This window comes from Coffea arabica, chromosome 11c, assembly GCF_036785885.1.
Source record: "Coffea arabica cultivar ET-39 chromosome 11c, Coffea Arabica ET-39 HiFi, whole genome shotgun sequence".
In the NCBI taxonomy this organism is placed as follows: Eukaryota; Viridiplantae; Streptophyta; class Magnoliopsida; order Gentianales; family Rubiaceae; genus Coffea; species Coffea arabica.
In genome coordinates, this window is record NC_092330.1 from 1011184 (window position 1) to 1030157 (window position 18974).

General features: G+C 33.8%; 1 protein-coding gene and 2 pseudogenes across 1 annotated transcript; 1 reads left to right on the top strand and 2 right to left on the bottom strand.

Moving 5' to 3' along the window:
- Positions 1 to 2823: 2823 nt before the first annotated feature.
- LOC113717050 (large ribosomal subunit protein uL4-like) lies at positions 2824 to 10247 on the bottom strand (annotated as a pseudogene).
- Positions 10248 to 10934: 687 nt separating this feature from the next.
- Positions 10935 to 12317, top strand: LOC113717051 (uncharacterized). The gene has a single exon (XM_027241699.1). The coding sequence runs from the start codon at positions 10935 to 10937 to the stop codon at positions 12315 to 12317; it is 1383 nt and encodes a 460-aa protein (XP_027097500.1).
- Positions 12318 to 13597: 1280 nt separating this feature from the next.
- On the bottom strand, positions 13598 to 15971 carry LOC113717053 (uncharacterized; annotated as a pseudogene).
- Positions 15972 to 18974: the final 3003 nt, after the last annotated feature.

Consider the following 18974-nt stretch of genomic DNA (forward strand, 5'->3'; position numbering starts at 1 on the left):
GCTTAAGAAGCTTAAGAAGCTTAAGAAGCTTAGCAGAATGCGAGCTTAAGAAGCTTGCATGCGAGGTACATAATCTCGCATTCTCCTAATGCGAGCTTCTTAAGCTCGCATTAGAATGCGATCTTCTTTTTCTTTGTTTTTGGAAACACATACCTCGCATTTGTGAAATGCGAGGTATCTGAACTCGCATTTCACAAATGCGAAGATCACAAGTCTGGAACCAACTTAAAAAATTACCCCCTTTGTAGAATAACTTTTTTTTTTCATCACCATTTAAGAATTTTCTCGAAGAAGTCATGGGAACGAAGTTAAATTGGCATTGCATCTACTGATGGAACTGTTAGAATCGAGTCACAATAATGAGTACCAGTCACTCAGCATATGATTCGTTGTTCCTCGAAAATCGTTATCCATATTAAAGTTGGAAAACAATTTAATCAAATCGTACGGAGTACCATTCATCCATTTTTTTGGTCTTTACTTTAACAGTACAACTTAGAGACATTCAGTATGTTTGGATTGAAATATTTTGAGATAAAATAATTTATTTTACAAATTTCAATCATTCTTTTATCTTTCTAGTTATCTTTTTGTCTCACATACATCACAGCACAAAAAGTGTTATAGTAATTATCTCAAATAAATCATCTAAATAAACTCATATACAAACAAATCCAAATTGTGTTTCTACAAATTCTTTTGTCAAAAATGGCCCAAGTATGATTTTTATTTAAAAACTACAATATTGTTGGTCCCTTAGCTTTTCAAATTGTCTAAAATAATGCCATATTTCTACTCTAGAATATTAATTTAGTCTTTCAGTTGTCAACTATTGCACTGAATTTTCACTTATGGAGGAGGTGGTGGGGGAGAGGGGAGGAGGGGAGGAGAGGGGAGACGAAGGAGGGTTGGAGAGGTAGGTCATCTTTAAATAATGTAAAGGAGTAGGTGATCTTTAAATAATAAAAACTAAAGTGCATCTACACTTTAAATATGATTTAGACATAACAATAAAATTTTGCCATAATCAACACGTTGGATGATGCTATTGGACGTTCAGAAAGAATTAAAGATCAAGCGGAAACGTGTCAGTACTATATTATGAATTGGTTTAACATTAATTTGTCTGTAACCTCTTACATAACTCGCCAAACTAAGCACTAATTATTTGAGCCAAGATTATTTCCCACTTTGTGTGACGACAAAAGAATGTAGGAAGTTCTGTAGTCATGTGATATAGATCAAGGTAGCATCTTCCAAGGAGCCCTTCCTGAGTTCCTGCGGCCGATACAAATACAAATGGTGCATTGTGTGTTTTAAAAGGCGAAAACCGCGGGCGGGACAGTCTTTTTATTTTTAAATATTTTAAAAATATAAAAACACGTACACACACACACACACACACACACACACATATATATATATATATACATGTGTGTATGTATAATATTAAAAATACCCAAAAAATAAAGAAAAATTATAACCTTATGTGATTAAAATAAAACCTGCCTTGTGTGATCTCTTTGCAATCATGTTTTATGTTGGTATCATAGTATTTGGTTTGATTATATGTTAGAAGTTACTAATTCTAAAATTTAGACAATTTTTTATTTTTATTTTCCTGTAACTCATTACTTCCTTATCTATATCCTACTTTTCAATTCATTTTTTCAACAATTAATTATCTTCCTTTTTGACTTTCTTAGTTATAGCAACTTTTAATGAATTGTATATGAGCCATTCTATGTATGCAAATTGTGTTCTTGAATCATCAATATCCGTCAATATTTCTACAAATTCATTGCACAAAATGTTTACTACAATTATTTAGATCTTCAAACTAAATTCTTTTGCATCTTCAAAAACAAAATGTTTACTTTAATTTTATTGTTACCAAAAGTAATTTTCAAATTTACAGAATCTTTCAACAAATTATTTGTACTCCCGCTGAAGTAACGGTTGAGATGCAGATTGGATGACAAGATAACGTCTGCTGAAGTCAATTTTTGAAGCTATGCATGCATCCATCAAAACGGTGTCCATTTACTCGTAAACTTTTCAAAGTCTTATAATTAATTTCGTTGAATTAAATGAATTGTATGATGCAATTGCAGGGAATCTCCATCCAATTGGAAACATTTTCCAGACTACGTGTATACAATTAATCCATCGTTTGGAATTTTGTACCTCAATCACACATGGAATTTTGAATTTAACAGCATCGCCCAATAGGGTGGCTTTATCTGTTTTCCTTCTAAAATGACTCTTATAAATCAGAGGCATGAACAGTTCATTGCTTGGAAGAGATCCCTTCAACAATTGAAAGTCCACTACAAGAAAATCAGGCTTTTGTGACAAACCAAATGTAGTCATTAAAAATCAAAAAGTTGTCATTATAAAAAGATAGTGACGACTTTTTCGATTGTCACGTGATTGTCGTAAATGAGTCCATGTAACAACTTTAGATAAGTCGTCAAAGAATCATATTATTCTATGATAAAGAAAAATTCGTCACTAACTAAAACCATTTTGTGATGACTTTTCTTGTCATTGTTTCACCTGTATTTTTGTCATAGATAATGTAAAAGTCGTTACAAATTTCATATCTACAATGATGACTTTTACATGTCACTTATAATCCTGTTCATTAGTGACAAGAATTGTTGTCATTGGTTGAACTTGTAGCTAGTGACAACCTTCCCTGATGTAGTCACTGAACTTTGTTTAAAATGTTTGAAATTTGCCATAAAAAGCCTACTTCTATTGCATTTTCAACAACCATAGCAGAAAATTGTGGCTTGACTAATGCAAAAAAGATAGTAATTAATGTACAATGAACCCTCAAATATATATATATGTATGGTTATAAACATCTCTAAATTCATCAAAACACACATTAACCAAAATGGGTTCCAAAGCCCATATTAGTTCAAGTACTAACAGCCATTATCCATCCAAACAATAGAGTACTAAGTTCACATCAGTTCAACTAGTAACAGCCATTACGCATCCAAAAAAACAAAATACTCTTTCCAAACAAAAACATAGACTAAAGAAGCAATTTGTGTCAAACTGAAGTCATCTTCATGAGCATATCCAACAGCCAACCTTTTTCATCTCCTCAAGAGCATTTAATAGCATTGTACTGCATTGAAAGAAAAGTATCACACGCATTAGAATCGATTTCAGTCAAAAAATATGCCATTACAAGCATATACTATTGAATTTGAATGAACAGTCATACTGAACAAAAATCCAATTAAGTCAATATGATAAGAGATAAAATAATCAGTCAAACAAGAGTTTCAACCAAAACATACTAATTAGAATATAGATAAAATCTGCCCAAAGTACCTCGTTAGAGATCAATAAAGTCAAGTTTGTTTCAATCCTACTATTAAGGGTTATTTCAACCAAAATTAACTTGATATAATTGACAAATGAAGCTTAAAGAGTGGCTTAAGCTTTTGAACTTGATATAAAAAACTCAAAGGGAACTTGATGTACAAAGGAACCAAGAAAAAAAAGTGCAACAAAAACAAGTCCTTACCCAAGGATATGATGACGAAGGATATCAAAGTACTAAGTGCTCCAAACAGCATTATAGTAATGAAATTGCAAAAGAATTGTTTCTTTTTAACCTCGAACCTGATAATTAAGGGGAATGAAAATTGATCCCAAATCAGCCCTGTGCAGAAAACGCCTCTTAAGAAACTAGACTTCGGCAAAGTTTGTCATTTGCTTGCTATCTAAGCAAATTAATTTACTAAAATTCATGCTCCCAGCAAAACCAGGCCTAATAATGCTGAATCTCAGGTTATTTTTTTCTTTTGAACTTTTTCCTTTTTCAGAATCCTATATCCATGTAGGGAAGAAAATGGTTCAATAAATTTACTACATACCCAGCATTGAAAATGATCGGAGGAAGTAGATAAATAAAGAAAAGATCTTCACTGAAAACCAACAGATGCGAGCTTGTTCCTCCACTAATTAGTAGAATTACCATCACAAAATTGTCTCCAGTCCTTGAAAATAAATGAACAAACGATTGAATGTCAAATCTCCAGCAAAATTTACAAAATAAAAACAGGGGACTCAAGTGTATTTATCTTTGGTATCATACCAGCCAAGAAATTAATGAAAGCTGATTATACATGGTTGCCTCTTTTATGTAAATGCAGTTTTAGTGCAATTCTGCCCAAAATGTCAAAGTTACTACTGTAAAAACCTTATAGCGATTAGAATATGTAAATCTACAATAACTTAATAATTAAAAGACTTCAAAATCTGCTAGTTGCACTCCGATAGTGTACGGTGCTGGATCTAAAAAGAAAAGGAAAGTTACCTCTATGGGTGAGAAGTTCCTGCCAAATTGGAAAAAGATGCAACAAAGCCAGGTTAACAAAGCTATTATGTACAAGAGAGTAAGGGAATCAACATGTACTTTCTAATATTCTTTGTGGAAGAAACATATGAAAGAGAGTAAGCCCCACCTTCTAACGAAGTGAAATATCCTCTAAGTTATGTTCCTGCTTTTCAATTAATCTTCTTGCAAGCTCCTTAACCTGAAAATGGAGAAGAGAACTGGTTATTTAAGCTTCGCTGACCACCAGTTTAAACATGAAATGGTGCTAATGCTACTAGTTGGATGAACAAACTTTTGTTGAGAATCAAAGGAAGGCTGATGTTGCTGAAGCTAATGCTCTTCTAGCTAACAGAAAGGCTGGATGGGCAAAACATACCCCTTCTGAAGGGCATAGAGGACGTTTGCACTACTATAGTACTATGATGAAGCACATCACAATCTTCATCAAACAATGGATTTATAGCTACCAATTTCAACAATCATTACAGTACTTCTCCCATCATACAGGACAGACAAACTTACTGCGTGCAAAGGGATATCCTAAATCAAAGAAAGAAACACAAGACATTCCAAGCGTGCAAAATAGCTTAGTATAGAAAAGGGAAATGCCTTCTCTGAATGCTGATAGCGTGCAAAACAGCTTAGGATAGAAAATGTTGGTTAAACAAACTACACCTGCTACTCATTGTAGAATAAATAGATATCAAAGAACTTGTCTATGGTGTAAACTGTAAATGACATGATATTGCCATCAGGAAATTAAGGTCAGTGTACGCTACCATGATTCAGAGGATCAAGATTCATGTATATTTCTTCCAAGCAATTGATGATCTTAATGCTACGGCAATCTCTAACAACTTTTGCTTTAAAAAATCATCTGATCTACGGGCATTCTTTTTCTATCTTTGTTATCTTTTTTGCATGCAAGTACAGGTGAGCCGAATAAAGGGAGAGGGATTACCTCCAGAGAACTTTCGGAGATGAAAATCAAGATCTAATACCCGAAAAGGAAGTCTAAGATAACAAGAAATTACTCCTTATGATATCTGATACCCCTTGCAAAAGGCCTTCACGAGCTTATCCCCTTCAGTACCATATACAACCAGAGGACCTTTCCTGCAGATGTAGCGGCAGTTACGCATCTTACCCTTTCTTGGGTGGATACCCTAGCTGTCTTTAGCCTTCTCAGCATCAGGGTAAGCCCCAATTTTCTTGAGAAGACTAATAGCGTTGGAGGTTTTCTCCATGGCCTCAGCAAAATCGGAGATCGTACAAGGGATTTGCAGGACAGACTCGATGCGGTGGCCGCAGGCCATGACAAGGGAAGGCACTGCAGAGGGGGCGATGGCAGAAACCACGGCATACCGTTTCTTGTTGATTGGGACCTTGCGGTGCCAAAGGCGCCAGATCTTGGTCGGAGCAAACATGCGGCAGCCGCGGCACATGTTGCCATAGGCACCCTCGCCAGGAACACGAGAGATACGAGAAACAGCGCGACCAGTACCCCAGGACTCGACGAAGGTCTGGTGGCCAGCGGACCTACAGACGGTGTAGGTTGGTGAGAGTTCTTGGAGATGTCGCGCGATGAACGTCTTGGAGGATGTCTGGCCGGATTGGGGCTTTCATGACGTCAGGCAGAGGGAGGGAGTTGGCGTCGGCCTCCATTTCATTCTCAAGAGGGATAACGGTAACTACAGGGACAGCGGCGGCGGAATTAGGGATTTTTGCTATCTACAACTCCACTAAAGCTACACAAATCTTTTGGGTAGCTCAAATTACGGATGAAAATGGTGGGCTAATATGATTTTCTGGATAATTTCAGCAAAATGATAGTGGAGAGAAGGAGAAGATGTAGTGTCCGAAGTTGGCAAGAAGAGGGAAAGCAAGTTTTGTCCGAAATTTTTCTAAGTGTTACGAGTGTTTTTGTTTTAACTCTTGCTAAAATGACGTCGTTTCTGCTTCTTTTGTTTACCCGTCTCTACTCGTTCAATTTTGTTCAATTTTTAGCTTCCCCCGCCTCTACTCCAAATTTCAGCTTCACCCGCCTCTACTCCAATTTTGAGCTTCCCATTTCCATTTTAGCTTCAGCCAAAAAACGCTTTCAGGTGACTTTTGTACTAACTATTTGGACCTTTCTTTATAAAAACAATGCCTTCTCTAGTATATCTTTTTTCTTTTCTCCATCTTTGTGTAATTAAAGTTGTTTTTTATTTTGAGTTTTTAGCTCACAAGTTGTATTAAAACTTTATTTGTTGCATTAAAAGTTTAGAATATGAAAATTTAGTGTTTTTGGATAATTTTGTTTACTAACACAGGTTTTTTTTATCTCTACAAAAAATTAATGTCCAAAAACTAAAAAGCTTATTAAAAATATGTTCATGATTCAAAAAAAATCTTTTAATGTAAATATTTTTGGTATTAATTTAATAATTTTATGAATTATGTACGAATTATGGTTTGACAAGACCTAACAATACTGTTTAGTTGATCAAATAACCAAAATAGTTTGCTAATACATTCATGACACACTAAATGTTTTTGGTACAAGTACCGATCCATAAACCATAAACAATGTGACTATTGTAATTAATAATAAACTCTACTCATCCAATTGGTTTACTAGTTGATAATAAACTAGTTGATCAAATAACCAAAATGGTTTACTAATACATGCATGAAACACTAAATCTATTTGATACATGTATTGATTCATAAACCATAAACAATTTGATTATTGTAAATTATAATACATAACAAATTCCAGTCATGGAATTGTCAAGATTTTTACTTAATTTCATATTAAATTTTATTATTTTCTTCCATTATTTTCAAACTATATTAATCAGTAATTTCCCATATGTTGTCAAGAGAACTAAATAATGAATTCATGATATTTTTTTAACTTTATAACAGTGTATTTGCTATGATTGGAATAATTAAAAAAATAGGTAAACATTGTTTTTTACAATACCTTCGTCATTTTGCTAATGATAAACACAACCTAAAGTGTAAAAGCATAGGGTGCCATAATAGAATTAATAAAACCTTTCTTTATCACATACGAGACTAAATTGCAAAAGATAAGGTGTCATGGTAGAGTTAATGAGATTAGTTTACCAAATAAGGGGCTAAAATATAAAAGTTCAGGTGTCATAACTTAATTAATTAAATTTACTTGCACCATATGGGCCATATAGAAAAAATTAGGGTGGTATATGGGGTTAAAATGTAAAAGCTAGGGTGTCATCACAAAATTAATAAAATTTATTTACAACACATGGGCCATACTAAAAAAATTAAGGTGGTATATAGGGCCAAAATGTAAAAGTTAGGGTGTCATAGTAGAATTAATAAAATTTATTTACAACATATGGGTCATATTGAAAAAATTAGGGTGACATGGTAGAATTAGTAAAAGTGAGATGGGAATAAATGCTTTGGATAGTGACGACTAGTTGTTGTCAGTAATTTAGAACTGACAACCATATTGTGACGATATTTCAAGTTGTCATTGTAAGACGAGTTTCAGTAACAACATGTTTTCCAGTCGTCACAATGGTAATCTCCCACCACACTGGATAGTTGTGCGTTATCCATATTGTGGCGACTTATTCCGTATTGTCACTGTTGACGGGTGAACCCACGATCAAGTATGACGACATTAAAGGTCGTCACTAAAGTTTTCAATTGTGACAGCTTTCTCTCTTGTCACAGAGAATGTTGTCACAAAAGGCCAAATTTCTTATAGTGAGTATTGGAACCCTAAACCTATTATCCTAACCCCTTTGAAATGCTACACATGGACTTCCTGATCTTGAAGGCAACGTGCTTTGTTTGGATTGCATTTTTCTAGATTTTTTCTAGAAAAATTATTGTAACGATTTGATATATGTGAAGTAAAAAGGTGATTGGAAAATATGTTCATGAAAAACGTAGTAATTTTTCTTTGAAAAATTGATGTCCAAACAAGTTTCTTCGTTTTTCTTGATTTGATATCTTCACTCCAAGTTGCTGATCTATTTTTTTTCTTGAAGGCAACACTTTATGATTCACATTAATGTCAAAGAACGCCTTCATTGCAGAGAGAAATTTGGATTAGCTCAAAAAAGTCAAAAAGGAAAAAGGAGTTTCATACGTACATGTCCTTTGGGAGAAACTAATAGAGGTCATCCAATTAACGTGTTTGTCACACTAATGCAACTGACTTTATGTATAAAATGTTTTTTGAATGCTCAAATATCTTATTCAATGACGTAAACTTTTAAATGATCAAATTTTGACAAGGAACAGGAACAAAAAAAATAAAAAAGAAAAAGAAAAATCAAAGTCTGTACAAAGCTTTTTTTTTTTTCACAAAGTGTGCACCATTTTTGGTAGCCATCCAACACGCATTGTGGACTATTTTTTTTTAAGTATTAATTTTGTCCCTCATGCTTTAGAATTTGTTATTCTCATGGAAACCTAATTTACTTGCTTGCTTCTTTAACGTTGACCTATCAACTTTAAGGTATGTGACAAATTTCCAATCCGTTTAATGATTTTATGCCAAACAATTTTAAATTAATTTAGATTACAAAAGAGGGGATCGTAAATCAAAAAATCAATTTCACAACTAATTGTTTAGTGATTTTAACAAAAAATTTTAAATTAATTTAGATTACAAAAGAGAGGATCGTAAATTGAAAAATCAATTTCACAACTAACTGATAGAGAATCAAAATTTCCATGAATTCAGCACAAATTTTCCATAGTAGGTCACGATTTCCATTGATGGATGGACTTAGACCCAACACGTTGGCGAAATTTCTGCCCAACATGGAGCATTTTATGTGGCAGTCAAGATTTTAAAGGCTCTTTATTTTGGCTTTCTTTGCTTCTCCTAATTTTAAATGCACATTTGAAATTCTTGATCTGTTTATTCCTCTTTTGGCCTCAATCTTTTTATAGTTTAAAAACCACCCAAACTTTTATGCTTATTAAAAATTTATCAAGTCAAAATAAAAAGAGTTTATTGAGTCTCATTGAATGTGTTAAACAAGGTTTTCACGACATAAAGAAGTATAGATATACACAACTATACATTAATGTTGTATACATTATTACTGTAAAGATTTTTTATACTAACATGTGTAAATATATGACATATGAGGAAAAATTGAATTCAAAATTTAAACAGTGATAATATGACATTTATCTAAACCTACTTGTATGAAAAAATCTCTACGCTTCATATAAACAATGTAAAGAGTTTTCATGAAACAAAGTTTAAATTTCTTTTTAATGTGTGTACCAGTCCACTTTATTGAAGAACAATCGCAAGCTCATCTACTTAGCAAAGTGTGTGGATCCTATTTTGTAAGTTATCAATTTTTGGTTGGTTTATTCTTGGACATGGACTAATCCAACCACAAGCGTGTGGATCCTATCTTCTAAGTTATCAAGTTTTTGATTGGTTTATTCTTGGACATGGACTAATCCAACTAGCTAGTAACTAAGTGGTCCATGCCAATAAATCTAATACAAATCCTTTTTTTTAGCAAATTATCCAGATGGCCACTAAACTTTTGCAATCATCGAGTTTTGATCACTCAACTATTAAAAATCTGGTTTTGGCCACTAAATGTATAAAGTTAAGACTCGAGGCCATTCTGTTAGATTTAGTCATTAAGTTTGCCGATCTGTCTGCTCGTGCGATTTTCAAGACAAAAGAAAGGGTCAATTTAGGGAGTTCAACATGCATCTTCTTCTTCTTATAGTATAAACCTAAAGAAGGCTCTGCTACTGCTGCAACAAGAGAGAAGGAAATGGAAGAAGCCCAACTTGGATTAGAGGAAGTATGACCAAGCTCAAAGCCATCAAGAGCCGTGCCAGCAAGATCCATGTTGCCTACATCGATGCCTCATCTACCTACTTGTGTTTGTGGGATTAAGATAGTAATGATAACTTCATGGACTGCACAAAATTCGGGAAGAAGAATTGCCAAATGCCCATTAGGGGATGTTTGTAACATCTTTCTAGATACTTAATTTGTTATTGTGTAAGAAACATAATGATTTTGTTTATTTTTGAAGGATGGATGTTGCTATTGGGGTTGGATAGATGATGAAATGTGCGCTCGATCTACAATGATTATACCGGGTCTACTCAGAAAGATCAATAGAATGGAGGCAAAAATGGCTAAATTCAGAAATGGTTAATGGAACCAAATATCTTTTGTTTGATTAGTTACTAGTTTCTGCCATTCATTTTTGGATGTTGAAATAACTCATATCCTGTGTTCTAACACCTTGGGTAGACTAATTAGCAATTTACAAACTTGCTGATTTTCTTTTTTTTTTTTTTGTTTCTTTGCATTCATTTCTGGTTTAGTTAGCTCTCATAATTGTCATTATGGGTTGCAATTTCAATCAACATTTGAATGGCCTTTATGTCAAACAATAATTCTATGTTTTTTTGCCTTCTTTATCTTTTTATATCTAGAAATTGTCTTTCCTCCTTTTTGAGTTGTTCATCTTGACAATGCCTTGAGTTTAGTAAGTTAAGACTTTTCTTATTCTAGGTATCGGAAATGGATAAAAGCTGGATAAATGATCCAAATATTTTGTCAAGTCATTATAAGTCTGGTCTTAAGGATTTTATTGAATTTGCGAAGACCAATGGTATGGGATTGGATGGAAAATTATTTTGTCCATGTAGGAGATATAGGAATTCAAAGAGAAAAAGCATTTCTCAAGTTGAATCAGATTTGTCAGAAAAAAGCTTTTGTATGTATTATAAAAATTGGGTCTTCCATGGGGAACCATTTTCTACACACTCTTATATGTCAAGTGGAAAGAACAATAATCTTGATGAGAATGGTGTTGGAGGTGAGACAGATTTCCTCAATGAAACTGTATATAATGACTTTGATATGAATGAAAATGGTGAATCTGATGAGTTACCTGATTTGTTGGATGAGATAAAAAATGCACATGAATCAGGGATATCGAGTGAATGGGATTCAAAAAATTTTGACAAATTGTTAAATGATGCACAAAGAGAACTTTATCCGGGATGCAGAAAGTACTCCCTACTACATTTCATTGTTTCCTTTTTCCACATCAAAGTGATGAATCATGTGACTAACAAGGCATTTGACATGATGCTGGAATTTTTAAAAGATGTGTTACCAAAAGGAGAAATACTTCCATCCAGTTTTTATGGGGCCATGAAAATTCTATCTGGTATAGGTTTGGGGTATCAAAAAATTGATGTCTGTAAATTTGATTGTGCATTGTTTTGGAACGAAAATGAAAAGATGGACAAGTGTCCTATTTGTAAAGAATCAAGATGGAAAGTCAATAATGGCAAGGAGAAGAAAGTTCCACAAAAGGTGATGTGGTACTTTCCATTAAAAGCTAGGTTGCAAAGACTTTTTATGTCTTCTAAAACTGTTGAAGACATGAGATGGCATGAGGGGAAACAGGTTAAAGAGGAAGGTATCATGAGACATCTGGCTGATTCTATTGCTTGGAAGTATTTTGATAAACAATATCCTGATTTTGCTAAAGATTCTCGAAATGTAAGACTTGGATTGGCCACAGACGGATTCAATCCATTTGGTAACATGAGCAACTCATACAGCATGTGGCCAGTTATTTTTGTACCTTACAATTTGCCTGCATATAAATTTATGAGAAAGGAATATCTTATTCTATCACTTCTTATTCCTGGTCCACATGCCCTTGGAAAGGAGTTAGATGTGTTCTTAAAGCTAGCAATAGATGATTTGAAAGATTTATTTCATGGAATCAACACTTATGATGCATATAATGGACAAAAGTTTCAAATGTGTGCAGCAATTTTATGGAGTAATCAGATTTCCCCGCATATGGCTATTTGTCTGGATGGAGCACTAGTGGGTATAAAGCATGTCCATGTTGTCTTGATGATACTGCTTCACAAAGACTAAGAGGCAAAATATGTTTCATGGGACATCGTCACTTTTTGAACCATGACTACCCTTGGCGAAAGCAAAAAGCTCATGTTGAAGGAACTATTGAAACACGCTCCAAGCCAAAGGACTTTTCTGGAGAACATGTTTTAAGACATTTAAATTGCTTGGCTGGTGTCTTTGGTGAGTTTGGTAAGAAGCTAGTTGCTCGGAAAAAAAGAGTTGACAAAATTCAGGGTAATTGGAGGAAAAAAAGTATATTTTTTGAGTTACCATATTGGAGAAAACTCACAATGAGGCATTGCCTAGATGTGTTGCATATCCTTAAAAATACATGTGAAAGTTTAGTAGCAACATTGTTGAACATTCCTGAGAAGACAAAAGATACTAATAAAGCTCGTGATGATCTCGCTTGACATGGGAATAAGACATGAACTATACTTACATGATGATGGTAAAAGGAAAACAAAGCCTCCAGCCTTGTATGTGCTGTTTTCAAGTGAGAGAAAAGGATTTTGTGATTTTTTGGGTTCAATTAAGTTTCCTGATGGGTATGCTGCAAACATTTCTAAGTGTGTTAAAGATGGTAAACTGATAGGACTTAAAACACATGACTACCATGTCCTCTTGCAACGACTTATTCCAGCAAGCATTCGTGGGTATTTGTGTAAAGAAGTCAATGAGACAATTTTTGAGTTAAGTGAGTTTTTTCGAGATTTGTGTTCTAAAACCCTGAAGATGGATGACTTGGAAAGGTTGGAGAAAAATGCTCCATTAATATTATGTAAGCTGGAAAAAATCTTTCCCCCTGCCTTCTTTTGACATTATGATCTATTTGATTGTTCACTTGCCAAAGGAAGCAAAACTTGGTGGGCCAGTACATACTAGGTGGATGTTTCCATTTGCAAGGTACATCTTCCTTATTTGTTTGACTAAAAATTTTGTTATTTATGTAACATTCTGTTTTGGGTGGAAAATTAACTCTTGCTTTTGAAAAGGTATCTCTCGGATCCCTTAAAAAGTATGTCCGCAATCGTGCTCGTCCTGAAGGCTCGATTGTAGAAGGATATATTGCAAATGATTGCCTAACATCAGTGGCGGAGCCAGAAAAAAATCTCAGTGGGGGCAAAAATAACACTAAAATTTTTTATCTACTCTTTTTTTTTAATTTTTTGAGCAAAAAATAAATAAATTCACTAACAAGTACAAATGATATGTATATTCCATGAAAAACATAAAAAGACAAACTCAAAATTATTAATGTAATAATAATTTTATTTAAAAACAAACTAAATTATTTACAATTGTTCACGACGAGTTTTCATATTTTGATAACGGTTTACAACTTTCTCATTTTCAACTTCACGAAGTATATTTTTCTCAATATAAGTAACTAAACAATCATTCATCCAAGTGTCTCTCATTCTATTTCGTAACCGATTCTTCACTATATTCATAGCTGAAAAAGCTCTTTCTACTGTAGCTGTAGCAACAGGCAAAATCAAAGCCAACTTTAAGAGCATATAAACCAATGGATACACAATATCTCTCTTAGTCTCCACCAACCTTTGAGCTAGATCAGAGATTTTTCTTAAATCGAGAAATTCCTTAGCTGATTTCAAGTCATTAATATAAGTATCCAATTCAGTGTCAAGTGCAAGAATATCCAACTTGGAAAACTCACAAGGATAATGTTCTGCAAGACGAATCAACTTTTTCTTATCAAATGCTGCAAAGGAATCACTTGGGTTCAAGCATGCCATACACAGAAGCAACTCCATATTGATTTCATTGAAACGATTGTTGAGTTCTTGGAATTGTAAATCTATGACAGCACAAAATAGCTCAACTCGATAGTGGTGAAGGTTTGTAATTTGCTGAACTTTTCTTCGAGATCTCCCACTAGTAATGAACATTTCATCCATTTTCGGAATGATGATCTCATGTTTTTCACAAAACAAACAAACTTCATCAAGTAAAAAATCCCATCCATCTTCCCTAGTAGCTTGTAACTGTTGCTTGGAAACTTTGACCAGACCCATAGCATTCACAATATCTTGATCCTTCCTTTGTAATGCTTCAGATAGTGCATTCGTTATTCCCATGATTTTCTTCATCAAGTGTAAAATAAATGCAAATTCAAAAGATTGCAAAGAATTAAGAAGTGCATATGCTTGACCTCTTTGCTCCACCAGGCCATCATTTTCAATTATCAAAAGAACATCTATTACAGAATCATACATAAGAACCAACTTTAACAACGAGCCAAAATGTGAACCCCAACGTGTATCACAAGCTCTTTGAAGGCTAGTTTCTTGATTTAAGCCCCGACCACTGACAAGATCTCCAGTCATTAGATCATCAACGACTTTCTTAAGGCGTTGTTCTCTAAGAATTTCTTGTCTTTTAGATGAACCTTCAAGAACATGCACTAAGGTAGACAATGTATTATACATAGAAGAGACTTGGACATGTTTCTTTGCAACCCCTACAAGTGACAATTGCAGCTGATGTGCAAAACAATGAATATAATATGCAGAATCATTTTCCTTCATGATCAAAGTTTTTAAACCATTATATTCACCTCGCATGTTACTAGCACCATCATAACCTTGACCACAGATTTGTGATATGCTCAAACCATGCTTTGAAAATAAATCATCAATTGCTTTCTTAAGTGAAAGAGCAGTAGTATCTCTTACATGTAGAATACCAAGAAAACGCTCAATCACATATCCATGTGAATCCACGTAACGGATAACAACTACTAATTGCTCCTTTGTTGATGCATCACGAGATTCATCACATAAAATAGCAAACAATCCATGTCCAATGTCATTTACAATAATGCTTGTAGTCTCACTTGCCAAAGCATTTGAAATACCCTTTTGAATATCTGGAGCAATGAGTTTGAGATTTTTAGGGGCATTTTCAAGAACAACCTTCTTTATATCATCATTATGACCCGCAAGGAAGTGCAAAAGTTCAAGAAAATTTCCCTGATTTTCAGAGGTATCAGATTCATCATGACCACGAAAAGCCAAACCTTGATGTAGGAGAAATCTAGCACAATCTATTGAGGCTAATAAATGAGTCCGATACTCAGCCTTCATTTTCTCTGATTGCTTAAAAAATGCCACTTCGATGTGCTGATTTTGATTTAATAAACTTTGACATTTACTCCAACTCAGATTGTGTGCGCTATTAGGACCACCAACATGAACATCAAATCTATTCTTTTTTTTTCCAATTTGTGAATCCTTCCTTAATGAAACTATCACCACCAGATTGTTCACCCACATCTGGTCTATATAGATAACAACATAAGCAATAAACGGCATCTTTTTCAATACTATATTCTAACCAATTCTTGTAATCATCAAACCAGCCCCGAACAAATCGACGCATCTTTTTTCCTATCTTTCTTTGTGGAAAAACATGCTCATGAGGTTGACATGGTCCCTTTTGTAAGTAATATCTCCGAATTTCATCTTGAAGGTTTGGATGATAATCCCCAATTTTTTTTCTTTGGGCTGGATCCGCAGGTAATTCATCTAAGTTAATTTCCAAGTAACTTCTTTTATTGTCATTTTTTGTACTTTCATTATCCTTGGCTTCTTCTTTATTAGATGACTCTTTTTCCATTGATTTCCTTTTGAAATATCTCTCCATAGCTAAAGAAATCAAAATCAATATATAAGATACTAATCCAATTAAAATATTAAATGTACAATAAAATCTAATAATCTATCCAAGAACTATTTTACAAGTTAAAGTTATTTATTAAATCATTAATCACAACTTATTTATTTATTACTATATCAAATCATTAATCACAATATATGAACCTAATCAAGTTAATTAGACAAAAGGATCCATACAAGAATAATTTAAAAGTTAAAAGTATATGTCAAATGGCCCTCTATTCATCATTACATTAACTCCAAATAAGAAACTAATCAAGGAAAATAAAAAATAAATTATAAATCTATAAAATCACCATTTCACAAGTTAAAATATTTATCAAATAACCCATTTATTAGTTATTACATTAACTAATCAATTTTCAAATTTCTCTAAAATAGTAATAGTCTCATGCTCTAGAAATATATTTGCAAACAAATTTAAAATAATAATAAGAAGTAATTGTTTAGAACCTGATTTTGATGGTCTCCCAAAATTGGTGAAAAGAGTTGCAAATCAGTGGTGGACCCAAGTCCCTTTACTTCTTTTGTGCCCCGTATCACGTTATTTAATTGGAAAGAAGTCAGCTTCAAGGACTGGTTTCTTGCAGTTGAACTGAAGAAAGCAGGTCCTGGTTTTCAAAAAGCCTACTCCTTTAATGGAACACTGCGTGACTGCGTGAAGAAGTCAACAACACCATTTTCATGACAGAAAACCAGGATTGGACTATTTGATGGGAGAGACCATTTTCAGTGGGGACAACTAAGAGTCAGTAGAGGAAAGGAAAATTGGGGAGTGGGGGACAAAGGAAGTAAATGATTAATGATGATTGGATGAAGTAATAAAAAGAAAGAGTAGTTAGTTGGATGTGGAAGAAGAGGAGTCGTGGGTTGTGAAGTGAAATGGGGGACCACAGGAGTAAAGGGAACTTGGGGAGTGGGGACCAAAAGTAATGACTGATATAATTGGTATTTGGTCCTTAGAGGAGGAAAGTGAATAATATAAATTTTGTGACCCATTCTTTCATATTTTTTTAAAAAAAATTCTGGGGGCACCACTAAAATTATGTCAAAATTATAAGAGTATTATAGAAATTTAAGGGGGGCAGTGGGGGCCCGTGCCCCCCCTTTAAATCCGCCCTGCCTAACATTCATGTCCAAATATCTCCATGGCATTGAAACAAAATTCACCCATAAGAGATGCAACTATGACTATAATCAGGATAAGGCAGAGGAGCTGGTGGTTTTCTCACTAACTGTTCGCCCATTTGGACTTGTTACACTTCCTACTAAATTATCTCAAGTTGAACTAGATGTGGCTCATAAATTTATATTGAATAGCTGTGATGAAATAGAAGAGTACAGAATGTAAGTGCAATATGTATTTCCTGAATTATATTTTAAATATTACTTCATGTGGTTTATTTTACTTTATATTGATAATACAATCTGAATTTCAGTAAGCATAAAGAGATGCTGCAAAGGATTCATCCTGAAAATGTTGACAGCAGACATGAAGATCAATTCACAAAGTGGTTCAAAGATCATGTAAGTTATACATATTATAAAAATGAGTTTATTAGTTATTGAAAACTGACTAATAGAGACTCGTTTTCTATTTTATAGATAAATTAGTTGCACATTAATAAATCAGTGAATGTTTTTGAAGAGCTGTAGGCATTAGCAAATGGTCCTACACCTTTCATGACAAAGCATTACTCAGGGTGCATTGTAAATGAAGTTCATTTCCACACAAGAGATCGGGATGATTGCTGTACAAAACAGAATAGTGGCTTAGTTGTTGAGGGTGACCATAAAGGAAAACACATTGACTTTTATGGCTTTGTTAAGGCTGTGGTTGAGCTGACCTTTTTTCATGCATACAAGGTGGTCTTGCTTCAATGTGAATGGTATAACACAGGTAGCACAAACACAATGAAGAGTGATAGGCACTTTGAGACCATCAATATTAGATCACGTTGGTATCAAAATGATCCATTTGTTTTACCAAATCAAGTCCAACAAGTCTTCTATATTGGTGATACGAATTTGGATAGACATTGGTGAATTGTACTACGTGTTCAACATAGGCATTTGTGGAACCTATTAGATTTGGAAGAGAACGATGAAGATGTGCTGAATGGAGATACAAGTTTTTTGGATGAACTATTGCAATAGAATGAAACAAGAACTGTTGTGCTTGTTGTCGAAGATGATGAACTAGGCCTCTTAAGCAGACAAGGTTTTGAAATTGAAGTTGTTCTGGAGAATCCTTTGCATACTTGCACTGGTGAAGAAGACTATGGTGAAGAAGACAATGCTTTTAAAGAAGATGGCATGCTTATTGAATCTTCTGATAGCGATGAAACCATAGACATTGATATGGATTTAGATAATACTTAAGAAATAGCATAGAAATGTCAAGTGGAAAGGTTTTTTGCATTGTAGAAGAAAGTGTTACTTTCTATGGTTTTAGGCAATATTGATCAAATTGATATCCTTTTCATGGTTTTAACTCTTTGTTAAGTTTTTGGTATAACTTAAATATTGATCTCTGTTTATAATATGACATCAATATTTTACTAATGTGACTCATTTTTTTTATCATATATTGTGTTATTGCAGATAGCACCTTCCGGAAAACGATTGAAGAGAAACTGCCCACCTAATACCAACTTGCAATCTGAACAATTGCCAACTTCAAACTCAACTTTGGAGCCTCAATCAGCTACCACAAATGATGATATCCAGATTAATTCAAATAATAGTAATCCTGCTCAAGCAAACACTAATGGTAAGTGAAAATGCTGAATAATGATTTAATTATTACCATTCAATGCATACATCCTCTTTGTGATAATTCATAATAAGTCTCAACTATCATGTTTAACAATTGTTCACAGATCAAAGAAAGCAAAAAAAAAAAAAAAAAAAAAAAAAGGCAAGGGCCCAACCACAGGAAAAGTTATCTAGAAGATGATACGAGCTAATG

Bases quoted from the DNA above. Each gene is read 5' to 3' on its own strand.
- LOC113717051 (XM_027241699.1), top strand. From the start codon at position 10,935: ATGGATAAAAGCTGGATAAATGATCCAAATATTTTGTCAAGTCATTAT.